The 13,909-nt window shown below is 40.7% G+C and overlaps 2 protein-coding genes across 4 annotated transcripts in view; one reads left to right on the top strand and one right to left on the bottom strand.

The window, feature by feature from the left end:
- MCM9 (minichromosome maintenance 9 homologous recombination repair factor) overlaps window positions 1–13,909 on the top strand; it is a 113,054-nt gene that overhangs the window by 27,754 nt on the left and 71,391 nt on the right. The window lies entirely within an intron of this gene.
- On the bottom strand, window positions 1,030–13,561 carry ASF1A (anti-silencing function 1A histone chaperone). The gene is made up of 4 exons (XM_025925404.2): window positions 13,047–13,561; window positions 7,352–7,467; window positions 2,686–2,862; window positions 1,030–1,428 (listed from the first exon to the last, which is right to left on the bottom strand). The coding sequence occupies exons 1-4, from the start codon at window positions 13,153–13,155 to the stop codon at window positions 1,216–1,218; spliced, it is 615 nt and encodes a 204-aa protein (XP_025781189.1). The 5' UTR covers window positions 13,156–13,561; the 3' UTR covers window positions 1,030–1,215.

Raw genomic sequence — 13,909 nt, 5'->3', positions numbered from 1 at the left:
AAGGCACTGCATAACTCTGCATCATATGGCTAATGTCTTGCTTAGCAGCAAGAGTAATGAGAATATTCTACACTTAATTTAATGGAGCATAAGAAACTTTGAGGAAGGACCTAGCTTTCATCAAAGAAAAAGAACCCTTTGGCCCACTTAATGGATTTCTTTCCAAGATTGCTTTTAAAAAAACTTAACTGGAAAGGCTATCTAGAATATGTCAACCACAAATATGCCTTATCTTATTCTTCATGAGTGTCCAGGGATATGGAGAAGAGTACCACATGTGTGAAAATATATATATTTCCAAAATAGTGACTTATCTCTTACGATAAAGCTAAATACACCTTCCCAAATACACTGTTTTTATATAAATGCTGCCAACAACAGATGATCTATCAAATCAGTTTTGAAAATTTCACAGCATTTCTATAAATCTAATGAAAACATCTAAGTCATTATAATATCCTGTTCTTAAACTTAGGGAGTTTGTATCTGCTCTTGACATGTTGAATTCAATGGGTAATAATGATGCATCATTCAAGGAATATTCTGATGTCCTAAACTGTTAGAAAACAAAAACCAGAGCCAGAGGACCTTATAAACAATTAACCACATTTGTTGTCATCTTAGAAACCAAACTGAATGCTATCTAACATTCCATGTAATAGCAGCCATAAGAGGCTTCAAGGTGGCCTGGAAAATCAGGTCCTGAAGTTCTTGGCAGCATATACTTGACTTCAAATCCCTTCTTTAAGGATATGACAAAAAAAAAAAAAAAAAAGGAAATTTGCCCCTTACATTAAACCAAACTATCACAGGAAGAAACATTTTACTTGAAGTTTGTTCTCTTGAAGGCCAGTAAAATAGTGGTCCAAAGATTATTGTCCAAAAGGCTAAGAAAGCTTTACAGCCTGGTCTAATGATTTATATTTTTTCTTTATAAGTGCTTTAATTACATATAGAGGAGGAGAAAATAATATATGTTTTAATCAGATTAGTTTCAGAACAAATAAAATAACACATTAGAGAAAAAAATTACTTAAAAATAGTTGTATTTATATTCCACAATTTGCTCAAATACTGGTTTTCTTATAAACTTTCTACAGGATGTTTTTTAAACAAATTCTTCACATTGTGTCTTGACTATGTACTTACGGAATTTCAGGGAAATAGTTCTGTATGTTTTTATAGCTTAATTTGTACTAAAGGGATGGCAGATGGTCACATGCAGTCCATGTGGGATTCTAACATGACATTTAGTGAGTTTTCTGACGTGGACCATCCCTTTGATGCTGAAGGTAATGCATCTGTTGAAAGAAGTGATTGTAGATTTGGATTACTGCTCTCTGCATCTTCCAGTTTTTCTGTGTTGTCTTCCCAATTAATGTGGAATCTTGTAACTCTGGGATTAGATGCCAAAATGTTCCTTTGAAGCTGAAGGAAGAAGGAAATATATAAATAGTAAACACTAAGAAAGTTAGATACTACATACAAATAGAAACTTAATACAATGATTCTTTACCTTAGTACTCCTAAAGGGCCAAATTCATATACAAAGGCTAATTAAGTAAAGCACCTTAACATAACACACAAGGACCAGGGCTACAGCAGACATTATTATTTTAGCTTAATGGAAACAGGATATGGAGAATCTGAGAGAATTCATCCAGATCTCTTAGTAACCAATAAAATATCTAACCCCTTTATACTTGTTTCCTAAAAGGGAGAGAATCTCTTCTTTTTCTTGCAGGTTAATTCTTCATAGAACGCTTTATCTCACAAACTAGTATGCTTTGTAGATTGATGTGGTATCTTCAGTAATATTTTCAAAGAAAATGAAAAATTTCTTCAAATATAATATCTCATTATTAGTGGTTTCCTACCTTTTAATTATTATGGTTCACTCTCAGAACCAGTATTCTAGTTTTTTTCTCTTTTTGCTATACAAGGTGCCATATAAGTAACTAATACATGGAGTCAATGGAAGGTCCCATACCAGGATTAAGCATTCTGGCCTTATTACCAGAAAAAAACATTCCACTTTACTCCCATGTAATTTTTCTTGCATGATCCAGCAGATGGGGTGTTGTGTTCAATCTCACATAAATGATCAGTTACTAAAACTGTTACAGTTCCCAAGAAAAATCATGAAATACTAAGTATTTCAGAGAATCTGTATTTCTGAATCACGGGTTTCAGATTCTCACTCAGAAGCCATTTTCCATAACCAGAAATATTTAAGACCTTTAGGTTAACCTCTAAGAATAGCAGATAAAGGAAAACCTACACATGCGTGCGTGCGTGTGTGTGTGTGTTCCAATTTTTGGAAGAGTTACAGACCAAGAATATCATTGAATAATCATGAATTTCTATGTCGTAAAGGCTGAAATGAAAAGAATTATGATGTGTGGGAAATGCCATGCAGAAGCTGTAAACAACTGTTTCTTACAGGAGGATTTTTTCAATTTTCTAAATCATCAGAGACTCTCAAGGTGCCTGACCAACATTAATTACTCATGATTCACTTGGAGGTAGGGTCTGAGGTCAAGTATGGGTAATGGAACAATTAGTTTGCCCAGTTAGCACAAAGACCTCAAATTTATTTTGTCTCAAAGGTATTTTCATAATATAGTATGAATTGGCACTTGCTTAATAGTAAAAGTAATGAAAGAGGAATAGTCAGAACATTACCTTAGAAAAGTCTGGTTTTACTGGCGGATTTTCCCTTAATTCTGTCTCAGTATATTCATTATTTACATAATAGCCAACTCTAATAAATTCTTGACCCCGATAGGTGCATGTAATTAGCACAACTGTTACACCTACTGCATCTGCATCTGGAATGAGTCCTGGATTAGGTGCATCAGCCTAGAATAATTTAAATAGAAAAGAAACACACATCACAAAGAGGCAAACAAGACTGGAGTTTTAGTTACCTTGAGCATCGTGAATTAAGGGTACAGCAACAAAAACTTGGGGGCATCATACTGGGAAGGCAAATGTTCATTTTTAAGATTGACTTAAAGCCAGAAAATATAGTTCAAATATTTCTCCATGGTATACGTAATTACTCTGGGTACCTGAAAGCTTCACTACTTCTATAGGAAGATAAATCTAGCTACACTGTGTGGTAGTTCCTGAGGGATTGTGCAATATTCAATTATAAAACCTTTTATAAAATATAGCAAATAATTAAATCAGTAGTCTCATTGACTCTACCCTTTTCCAGTCATAATTTTCTTTTTGTTTTTGAGAGTGAGCACAAGTGGGGGAGGGGCAGAGGAAGCGAGCATCTTCAGCAGGCTTCATGCCCAGTACAGAGCCTGGTGCAGGGCTCAATCCCATGACCGTGACATCGTGGTCTGAGCTGAAATCAAGAGTCAGATGCTTAACCAACTGAGCCACCCAGACACCCCTCCAGTCATAATCTTCAAACCTAAATTAGTAAATATTCAATGATCTCCACATAGCCTGTTGGCAGCAAATGTTTATTATACCAGTTTCTCTCTTATACCCAGGACACACAGCCACTCTCCCACCTGTCACAGATATTCTAATAGTAAATTAATATCAAATTGAAAATGGAATAGAAATAGCTATTCAGCACAGTCTCAAAAATATTAAACTACTGTGAGTGACTTTGATAGGCACTAAAATATAGTGTACTATTTAAACCACGCACACTGGAAATACAATGAAGGTAAAAATTGGTTTGAGCAGACATACTCAATGACCTTGTTTTAAATCCTGCTGCTGAATCTTGAGTGCAGAAGGTGAAGCAAGTGAGCTAGAGGAGGTGGACAGCATGAGCAAAGGCTAGGGCCCTGTGGCGCTACGTACGGCTGGAAGGAGTCACAGACTGATGGGCACTGACACAGACCTGAGGCAGCCATTCTGAATGGTAAATGGATAAAGATTGTCCCAGCAGATTAGCTTACTCTTGCCAGGACACTAACGAACATCCCTGAGCCTGGTGAACACTTCAGCCATGGCCTTGGCTTGGGAAAACCCCTGTCCGGCATTCTCAATCAGGCTGTTTGAATTATCAAAGACCAATGATTATTGTATAGTTATCACATGTAGATGACACAAAAAAGCATAAAATATCTATCTAGTCTAAAACATCTATCTAGGCCGAAAAGTTCAGTCACCTTCTGCTTCCCTATCTCCCACATCCAGCCAGTCTAACACTTCTCATCTCTCGAGTCTCAGTTCGTGTCTTCATGTCTTCTCTGGAATCCTGTTGCAACTTTCTAACTGTTCTCCCCTAGCTCGCTTGCTATTTTGCACTGTTGCCAGCATTAGCTAGGCAAAGATCCATTCCTATCCCTTCACTAATTTTAAAAACTCCTGATGATTACTCCCATTTCTGAGAAAAAAATCCCTTCTTTAACTTCATTTATAAGGCCCTTCACACTTTGTTTCCAACCAACAGCTCATTCACATTCCCTTTATTTCCACACCTCTTACTCTTGTTCTAGAATTAGAATTCTTTTAAATGTACTGGTAATCTTTCATGCCTCTGTGCTTTGCATATACTGTTACCTTGGCCTGTAAGTCTCTTCCCTAACATCCTAAAAAATTCATCTAAGTTTGCATAAAATGTATCCTTTAGTGAAGCCCTTCCTAATTCAGAAGGTAGAATTAATAGTACTGTTTTTGTACTTTATTACTTGACACAAATCCTCTTTAATGTATGTCCAATAATTTAAATGTGTTTATCTTTCAGTTGTTGCTGGGATTCTAAGCTTTGTCCTGGGCAGAAATCCTGTCCAGTTCATCTTTATAATTCCATGTCTGGCACAGCTCTGGGTGCACAGTATATGATTAGTATTTTGAAATTCATGCATAACTCAATGCCTGACCTAAAGTAATTTATGATCATTTTAGAGAGATATCAGCAGGGGTATGAAGGCCTGTCCTGAGAATATGCTGTTTGTCTTACAGATCCTGTGTACCCCTACTGAGAGGGGTTAGGTTACTTCCAGGGTACCCAAAGAGCTTCTAATGTTCTGGAAGTTCGTGGAGAATGGGGAAACAGAGGTAGTTTAGTACTGCTATGGAAACTTTCCTCCCATAGTGCTTCCCATCCCCTCAGTAGATTGGTTCTAGCCATGTTTGTGTTTTAAAATTTGATTGCCAAAGAATTCAACTTGAGCAAATCCAAATTCCAGTAGAAAAACTCACAGTCCTCTCAGATCACTTAAGATGAAATAACAGAGGGGCGCCTTGGTGGCTCAGTTGAGAATCGGACTTCAGCTCAGGTCATGATCTCAGGGTTCCTGAGTTTAAGCCCTGCACCAGGCTCTCTGCTGTCAGCACGGAGCCCGCTTCGGATCCTTTGTTCCCCTCTCTCTCTGCACTTCCCCTGCTCATGCTCTCTCTCTCTCTCTCTCTCAAAAATAAATAACCAGTAAGAAAAAAAAGATGAAGTGATAGGTAGAGATTTTTAACGTCAACCAGCAGTAGTACACAGATGTCTGGACATCTTCCTGCCAGCCTTTGACACACTCATAAGAAAGGCATGTTTATTCATGGCAGACCAGGGGAATACTATGGTAATTTGTTTAAAACACAAAACAAAAACTGTAGGTTAGTCCCTTTTTTGCTGATAATGGTGAATTTTTTTTAAATACACAGGGTGACAGTCTGATTTAAATTGCATGGTGCTCTTTCTCTGTCCTTTTTGGCAATATGAACACTGATACCAAGGTAAAACTACTGGAAAATCACTGGAGGGAAATATCTTTGAATATATTTTTCACTCCAGCCAAAAGCTTAACAGTGTTCTTAACAACATAAACACACAGAAAAGATCATTTAAGGGTTTGTTTCAAAGCCAAAAGATTTATTTGCAGGTTTTATAGTAGCATAAAAAGGTCTACCAGTACAAATCAATCCAGGTTTCTTAACCACATCATGAATTATCATCAGTGAATTATGGGTTTTCCAAGCTTATGGGTCAAAGCAAATACTTCTTTGTGTAATAATTTCAAGAACTTAAGACACAAGTGTGTTACAAGCAATGGGGCAGGATGTGAAGCAGTCTGTCAACTGCAGTGCCTCCCCCTACCCATGTCTTTCACCAAGGTTATGCACTCACATGACTCAGGTCAACAGCACTTTTAATGAATAGATATGAACTAATATATTTGAGCTTTTCTTAACCGTTTGTTTAGATATAGTAAATTATTTGTTGCTTTTTAATAAAAAGCACTAAGGCTAGGAGACTATAATTCTGATTCTGTATTTAGGAGAAGAGAAGGATAGGTAGCAACTCTACAGATACCATGTTTATGATACATGATTCATGGCCCATATCAGATGGGATTATCTGACCAATGCTATTCATTTAAATTGAAAATGAAAAAAAAAAAGGGGGGGACATCAGGGGTAGAAAGAGTTAATGTCCTTCTGGATGAGGTCTTTTCACTGGGTTCTACATTAACTGATGGGACTCTGCTGTGTACAAATACCTGTAAGAAAATTAATAGTTTTCTTTTTGAAACCTATGAGTAGTTACTCTTTGGGCTATTATAAATATCTCCCTGTAATAAGCATGGATAATTGGGAAATGACTGAATAGTTTTAAACAACAATTTAACATACATTAAAAGAAGTAACACTTTGAATACAGAAGACAGTGTCTGAAGCCTTGGTACAGACCCAAATACTGTCAGTGGTATCTGAGAACATAATTTGTTTTGGAATTTCCCCTCACAAATAATAAACACAGCAGTAGATTTGTAACAGTAATTCTCCATAAAATGTGTAGATTAGATGCTTTAGTAAAACACTGGACTTTAATTCCAATGATCCAAGATTATGCAGATCTCTCTAGTAGCATACCTAACTAACCTCGCTCAATCATGCAGTGTGCTGAAATAAAGTTGTTTCTATGGTCAGTACTCCTAGTAGCTGAAACCAGAAACCAAGATGCATATTACTAACTATACCAGTTAGTAATATGCATTCAACCCCTGTACTGGCTGCTGGACAGCCACAGGTCTGATACTATTGGACTATCCACTGGCTGCTGGACAGCCACAGGTCTGATACTATTGGACTATCCACAGGAAGAGCCCCGAGTTAACCACAACGTGTGCCATGACACAGTATAAGCTTTACTGCATGCTGTGCACACTCTGGAGTAAACATCACATTAACCTCTCAGCACACAAAATCAAGAGGTGGCATTCCTTTATGCTACAGAGGCTGCCTAAAACACAATAGAAGCAGATAAAAAGTGAGTGCAGCAGAAGTAGAGTGATTTAACCCAAAAGGAAACGAGTGAGGACCATGAGATAGATAGTTTAGAAACGTATTTGGCATACATATTTACCAAGAACAATCTTACCTGAAATACAAACATATGCCTTCCTGCAGGAACAGGGCCCACTAAAACAGAGTCTAAAACTTGATCGTATTCTTCACTTTCTGCAGAGCCCACATAGATAATTTTCCATTCCAAGTCTAGGGTTAAAAACCAAAACATGATTTCATATTCAGTAATTACATTATGAGATGATATCAAAGACCCTATTTTAATGTCCACTTAAGCCAATTATTGGTTGCTGAAATTGACTTCTCACAGCAGAAAGTCCAAAAAGGCACTGAACTGCTCCTTATAAAATTCTTACATTTCTTAACAGAGTTTCTCAAAATGTTCTTTTGTGAAACACTAGTTCCTGGGCAGGGCTCCTCATAAACAAACCAACATGGCCAAAAACTTGGGAAATGCTACAACCTTGTCTTAAGGATTCATAAATAAAGCACACTGGCAGAGTGTTCGGGAACTTCCTTCGGTCAAGAACACGAGTAACGTTAATTCAGCATTTCCCAAGTTTATTTGGCTATGGAATCCCTCCCCACTTTTTTTTCGTATGTTATCTCTTAACAACCTACTTAAACACTTTGGAAGGGCTGCCCCATACTATATTGCACAGATCCAAATCACCAAAGAACTCCAACATGGAAAAATTATTAACAAACTTCCCTTGTGGCTTAGAAGGGGCTTCAGCTCATCAACTGTCAAAGGGACCACAGTCAGGGTTTTTCCTCATGGTCCCTCTTCATGTCATATATTCTTTAAATTGGGAAGAGGAAACCAAGGATCCTTGTGCCACTTTATACAACAGACTATATACAGTGGGAACAAGCATCAGGAGGAATAAGACACGCTTAAGTGCAACCCAAGACATTTTCTGTAATTCAAACTGTTACATGTAATTCAGCTTTTATTGAGCACCTTCTACAGTGTGCTCTGCAGCAAGAACCCAGAGATGAGTAAAATGACTGCTTTTTCAAAGGAGCCTCCTGCTTAGTAGGGGGAAGACAGCTCTGCAAATACAGATTACCCGAGCCCTCCTGGTCCTGAGGGTGTATAGCACAGTGCAGCCCACCCTTGGATTCACTACGCTGCGACTACAGCACCCCCAGAGGGGTGTTTCTAGGTCACTGAGAATCTAGTTCTACTAAGTCAGCACTTTCTGAGGACCTATTATGTAAGTCATGGCTCTCTTCTAGACCACTTACATTTCTGTCTTCTAGCACATTTCCAGATGCAGGGTCCTGCATCTGACATCTCACGAGATCATCTATTTGTTGATAAAGATTAAAAGAGGAAAGAAGCAATATGAGTATCTAGTTAGAAGGAACAGCAAGTATCTGCTGAAGAAGCAACGAGGCTGGGCTGGTGCAGACTGAATAAAGGGGAAAATAACTGACCCTTAGCTTGGGTGTGAGGGGCATGGCCAGATTATGTAAAGTTTTTGGTTTTGTTTTTTATTTTTGAGAGACAGAGTGTGAGCAGGGGAGGGGCAGAGAGAAAGAGAGGGTGATGAAGAATCTGAAGCAGGCTCCAGGCTTTGAGCTGTCAGCAGAGCCCAACGCAGGGCTCAAACCCATGAGCCGTGAGATCACGATGTGAGCCGAAGTCTGACTCTTAACCAACTAAGCCACCCAGGTGCCCCAGATTATGCAAAGTTTTAAAGGTCATCGTAAAGATTTTTGGCTTTTACACTGAGTGGCACAGGAAGCTATTGGGAGGGTTCTGACTACAGGAATAACATGATCCACTTTTCATTTTAGAAGGATCATTTTGGCTCCTGTGTTCAGTATGGATTGTGAGATTGTGAGGGTCAAGAAACAGGGTATTTTAACAACTGAGGCAATAAATTATGGTAGCTTGGACCACATGTAGCCATAGGGATGAGAGCAAGGACACTCTGGATAAATCTTGAGGATAAAGGCAGCAAGAATCCTTTTTTTGCAGGGGGTAGGGGATGAAATCAAACAGGAATTTGTTTTGGACATGTTAAATTTGAGATATCTACTAGATAGATATCTAATAAAATTACAAAATTAGTGGCTAGTGACATAGGAAACCTAAAAGCCAAGTGGAGAAACTTTTAAGAAAGTGGTATAAAAGCTATTAAACTTAGCCAAGTGCGAGTAAGACTGGGAACTCTCACACGAAGGTTTTCATATTTTGTTCATTTTGTATGTATTTATTTGTACTAATACATATAGTGCTCTTGGCCTCCTAATTGGTAGAAAGTAAGTTGGCATTTGTAGTCTGGCATGGAAACATAGTCAGAATTTATAAACTTATTTTGTAAAATACCTACTATGTGCTGAGCATTGGTCTTGCCAATTTCACACCTGTTATTTAAATCTCAACAGCTTTATCATATGGATTTAATTATACTATTATGCAAACAAGAAAGTTGAGGCCCTGAGAGGCTAAGTAATGTACCCAAATTCACACAGCTAGCAAACTCAGGAATCAGAACCTACGCTATGTCTCTGCAACTCCAAAGCCTGGGCTCTTTCCAAAACCGAAACTAGGAAGATGCATTCTTCCATTTCTGCTCTCAAATGAATAGTGGAATAAAGGAAATTAATTGGGGGGGGGGGGGAGATGGGGAGATGGGTGAGACCAGAGGCTATAGGAAGATGATCTACCCTTAAGGAGCACAGGCTGTAACTCAGGGAACACCTGTACCTTAATTTCTATCTGATGGAATCCTTGCTATAGCTACTGAGTTTAAAATGCTCAGCACTTATTTATAAATTAGCATCAATTGTTTTATTCTTACTTTTTTAACTCTGCTTTCATTTTCCTGTCTCTTGTATTTGAAGGAGGAAGGGATAGAGTCAGATGCACAGGTTATCTGCTGAAGTAGTTTAATCATTTAAAAAGTTAACTGTTTCATCTAATCATGGAAATCCCGGCCTGCAAGTATCTGCATTTATGGTTGGGAGTGAGGGAAGTAACCAAGTGAATTTTAAACTAATTACACTACTTGGGACGATCTGTGATCTAGTGGAAAGTATGTAATCTTTGGGAATTAGAACAAGCCTGAAGTTTAAAAGCATGAAACACCATGTTCAATTCTGGTACATTGTAAGTATTCAACTAATAGTAGCTAGAATTATTGGTACTGACCAACTTAAAAAAAAAAAGAAAGAAAGAAAGAAAGCTCCATTCAGTAGAGAAAGAATCAGTAGTCCACAGAGGGCATAACAAAGATTAGCAGGAAGGTCAATCAAAACGTGTACAGACTTGGGACCACCAGATCAAACACATCCTGGGTCTCCTAATCAAATTAAAGTATGAAAAATGATGGCCAACATCTGGTGTGGGACTTGAGACAAAATTATGAAGTGAAAATTTCCCTTCAGAATATTCTGTAGTTTCATTTTAAGAATAGATTTTTTAGAGATCTGCAATATAAAAGTATGAAACCTGTAAGAAGCTTTTGCTAAGTAAACTCAGTTTCCTTAATCCACATAGCCTCTAGGTGGAGTACACAAGCATGGCACCTTTTTGAAAGATTCCTTTGCAGCTTTCAGTATGACTCAGCTTAAACTCTTTTTAAAAATGCTAAATAACCAGTCTTAGTGCTCTGGGATGAAGTGTACAAGTGGAAGTAAGCGTATTGTTGACACTAGTATCCTAAAAACTCTGATGTCCTTCAGCTGAGTTCTGATTAGGTCCCAGGTAAAAATGGAACGTAATTCTGCTTCCATGAATAGTGAGTTTCAGCCATCCAATGTCAAAGCCCTGTAACAATCATGAATCATCTATCACCCTTGTCCAAAACTGGCTCTTAAAATGGAAGGCATCACTTGAGAAATACCTGTACTTTGAATAACTTAAGCTTAAAATGCTATAGTATAAGTTGGAATGGACTGATCAATGGTTTCTCTTGCATTTGCCAATTTTTATATACAATTGGCAAAAAAAGGAAAGATTACCAACTGGTTGGATAAGAAAAATTGGCCTGGTAGTTAAATGGTGACGGTAGCACTCTGGGAAAGTAATCAAATGGTTTCAGAGTAGTAAGAAAAATCCCCCTTAATTTTATTATCAGTGATCTATTAGAAGTTAGTTTATTTTAATAAATGAATCGTCTTTCAAAATGGGACCTACATATTATATATGTGCATATATGCTTTATATATTCATTAATACTTACTGAAGAGCACAGATTAAAGTGTTATAATTACAGGAGATGGTGGAAAGCACTGAGTACAGAGGACTGTTACTTTATATACGCCTGTACAACTTTTAAAAAGTTTATTACAATGAGCATGTATTGCTTTTATAATGTGAAAACCTAACACCCTACATAAAATACATTTTGTGGATATTAAAAACTAATTTTTAAAGTGAAATTGCTTTGTATGCCATTATTTGCATAATTTTAAATGCATTTCGCTGAATATACTTGTAAGTTCAAATAAGTATGTCCTGTTTAATTGTAAAATGACCATTGATGAAGCTAAATTTTTTTTTCAAATTTTGAAAAGTCAAGCACTGGATTATTTTAATAAAATTTACGAGCAAATATAAAAAAAAAAGCCTTGACAAGTTTTAGCTTCCTAAATATATGTTACTGCATATAACAAAAATATTTTTGGAGACCTTAATACGGACTTAGAAAAAAGTAGTAAAAATTTTTGCATTGCCATTAGAACTTTACCTTTTATTTCCTGGCCCACTTTTGTATTTTATGCTCAGGGTGTTTGGATGAGTTATTTTAATTACATTTCAACACGTTCTTGAAGAAAGTCTTTCAGACTACTGAGAAGCCAGTGATTTTAAGTCCTTATTTAAGTGTTTTACTTATTTTTGCTCTTGGGTTAAATGTAACTTTATAGCTTAGCAATATTTTTCTTCTGAGCGAGAGGAGAGAAGGTTTCAGTCATTACGGAACAGGAGTCCACGCCGGTCGGGGCGAGCCTGCGCGCCAGCATCCCCGGGTGCCCCAAGCATCCCGGGCGCGGGCCGGGGAGTGCCGCCGGGGAGCACCCGCGGTCCCCGGGGAGCGCCGGCGCCCGGCCCGCTGCGCCGAGGGGCCGAGCCTGTGCCCGCCTCCCCCGCTGGTTGGTCCAGGGAGCCAGAAATCAGCGCGAGGACAGCCTCGCTCTCCTCCCCGGGGCGGCCGGGCACGGCCACCCAGGAGAGTAGGGCAACTCCAGCGTAAGCTCTAAAAATGGATTTGCCTCTCGCTCGGGGGCAGGAAGGTGGGCAGGCGGGGCGCCGTGTTCGTCACCCGCGGCGCGGAGAGGAGGCGTAGTGACGCCGGGGTCGGTGGCCCAATTCTCTACTCTTGGTAAGATGGCTCCGCTGCTAACTCGCCGGCGCGACCACACACATGCCTCTCCCTTCCCAGCCTTCGTGCCGGGGCCGCGGAGGCCGTTCCCGGCGCGGGGCCAGCCCGGGGCGACCCCCGGCCGTCGCCGCGGGTGCGAGTGCGGGTCTAAGCGAACCTCCCGCCCGCCAGACAAAGCTGACAACATGGCTACCTCCGCTCGAACAAGTTCCTCGCAAGTTGAGCCACGGCAGGCGCCCCGGCTGCGGCCGAACGCCGCGCGCGCCTCGGTGGCCGTCGTCCATCAACTTCAAGTTTCCCTCCGCAGAGCCGAGCCTGCCGCCCGTCCGGCGCCGAGCACCGGCCGCCCGCGCGAGGCCGGGCCCGGGAAACTTTCAACGTCTGCAGCCCGCAACTGACAGCCCGGCGGCGGGCGGGCGCCCGACTCACCTTCAGACAGGTCCTCGATGCACTCGAAGGTGATCTCGAACTGGAACGGGTTGTAGAAAGGAGAAGGGTTATCCAGCACCACTACATTGTTCACCTGAACCTTTGCCATATTTTGAAAAAAACACAAACAATGGGAACGGGGCTTGTTGCGGCACAATAAAGTCCAGCGCGCGGCCGCTCGGGAGAGCGCAGACCCCCGCCCCAGCGCCTGCCCGACGTCGTGCAGCGGCGACTTGAGAAACTTTTTTTTCCTCTTTTTATTTACACGGGAGCACTCCACAGTGTTTTGCAGCTTTCCTATTTCACTAAACTACAGCCCATTCTGCTCTGATAACTAGCAGCGTTGCCCGCGATTGGCTGCACCCAAGCTCTGACCCTCCTCCTCCAGCGAGGGCCTCGGTGGTGAGCAAGATGGGCTCCCGCTCCCGGAATGGACTCGGAAACTTTAACTGCGGCTCCACCTGCTGGTGTGGATTAGGACAAAGGCGGAGAACAAAGTGAGTGGAATACGGGCTGGGAGGCCCGCGCGGAGGCCGCCGGCGGCGGCGGGGGGGAGGGGCGGCGCTGGCCCCGCCCCCGGCCCGGCGGCTCCCGCGCCTCACGTCGGGCGTGGCCGCGGCGGGGCGGGGCGGGGGTCGGAGGAGGCGTGGCCGCGGCGGGGAGGCGTGCTCGCGGCCGGCGAGGCGGCGGGAGGGCGCGATTCTGGGCGACGCCCGCCCCTCGGGTTTGCTTCGTGTGGTTTTTGGGTATTTTTTTTTTTTCTTTTAACTCTCTTTTAACATCAGTCCAACTGCTGTGCAGTCTCTCTACTGAAATTTAATAGATGTGATTCGGTTGTCTACACTCGGTTAGATTCAGCTTCC

Source organism: Puma concolor, chromosome B2 (genome assembly GCF_028749965.1).
Source record: "Puma concolor isolate L17-30 chromosome B2, mPumCon1.1.hap2, whole genome shotgun sequence".
NCBI lineage: Eukaryota > Metazoa > Chordata > Mammalia > Carnivora > Felidae > Puma > Puma concolor.
The sequence above is the reverse complement of the archived record's forward strand: the minus strand, read 5'-3'. Positions and strand labels throughout refer to the sequence as shown.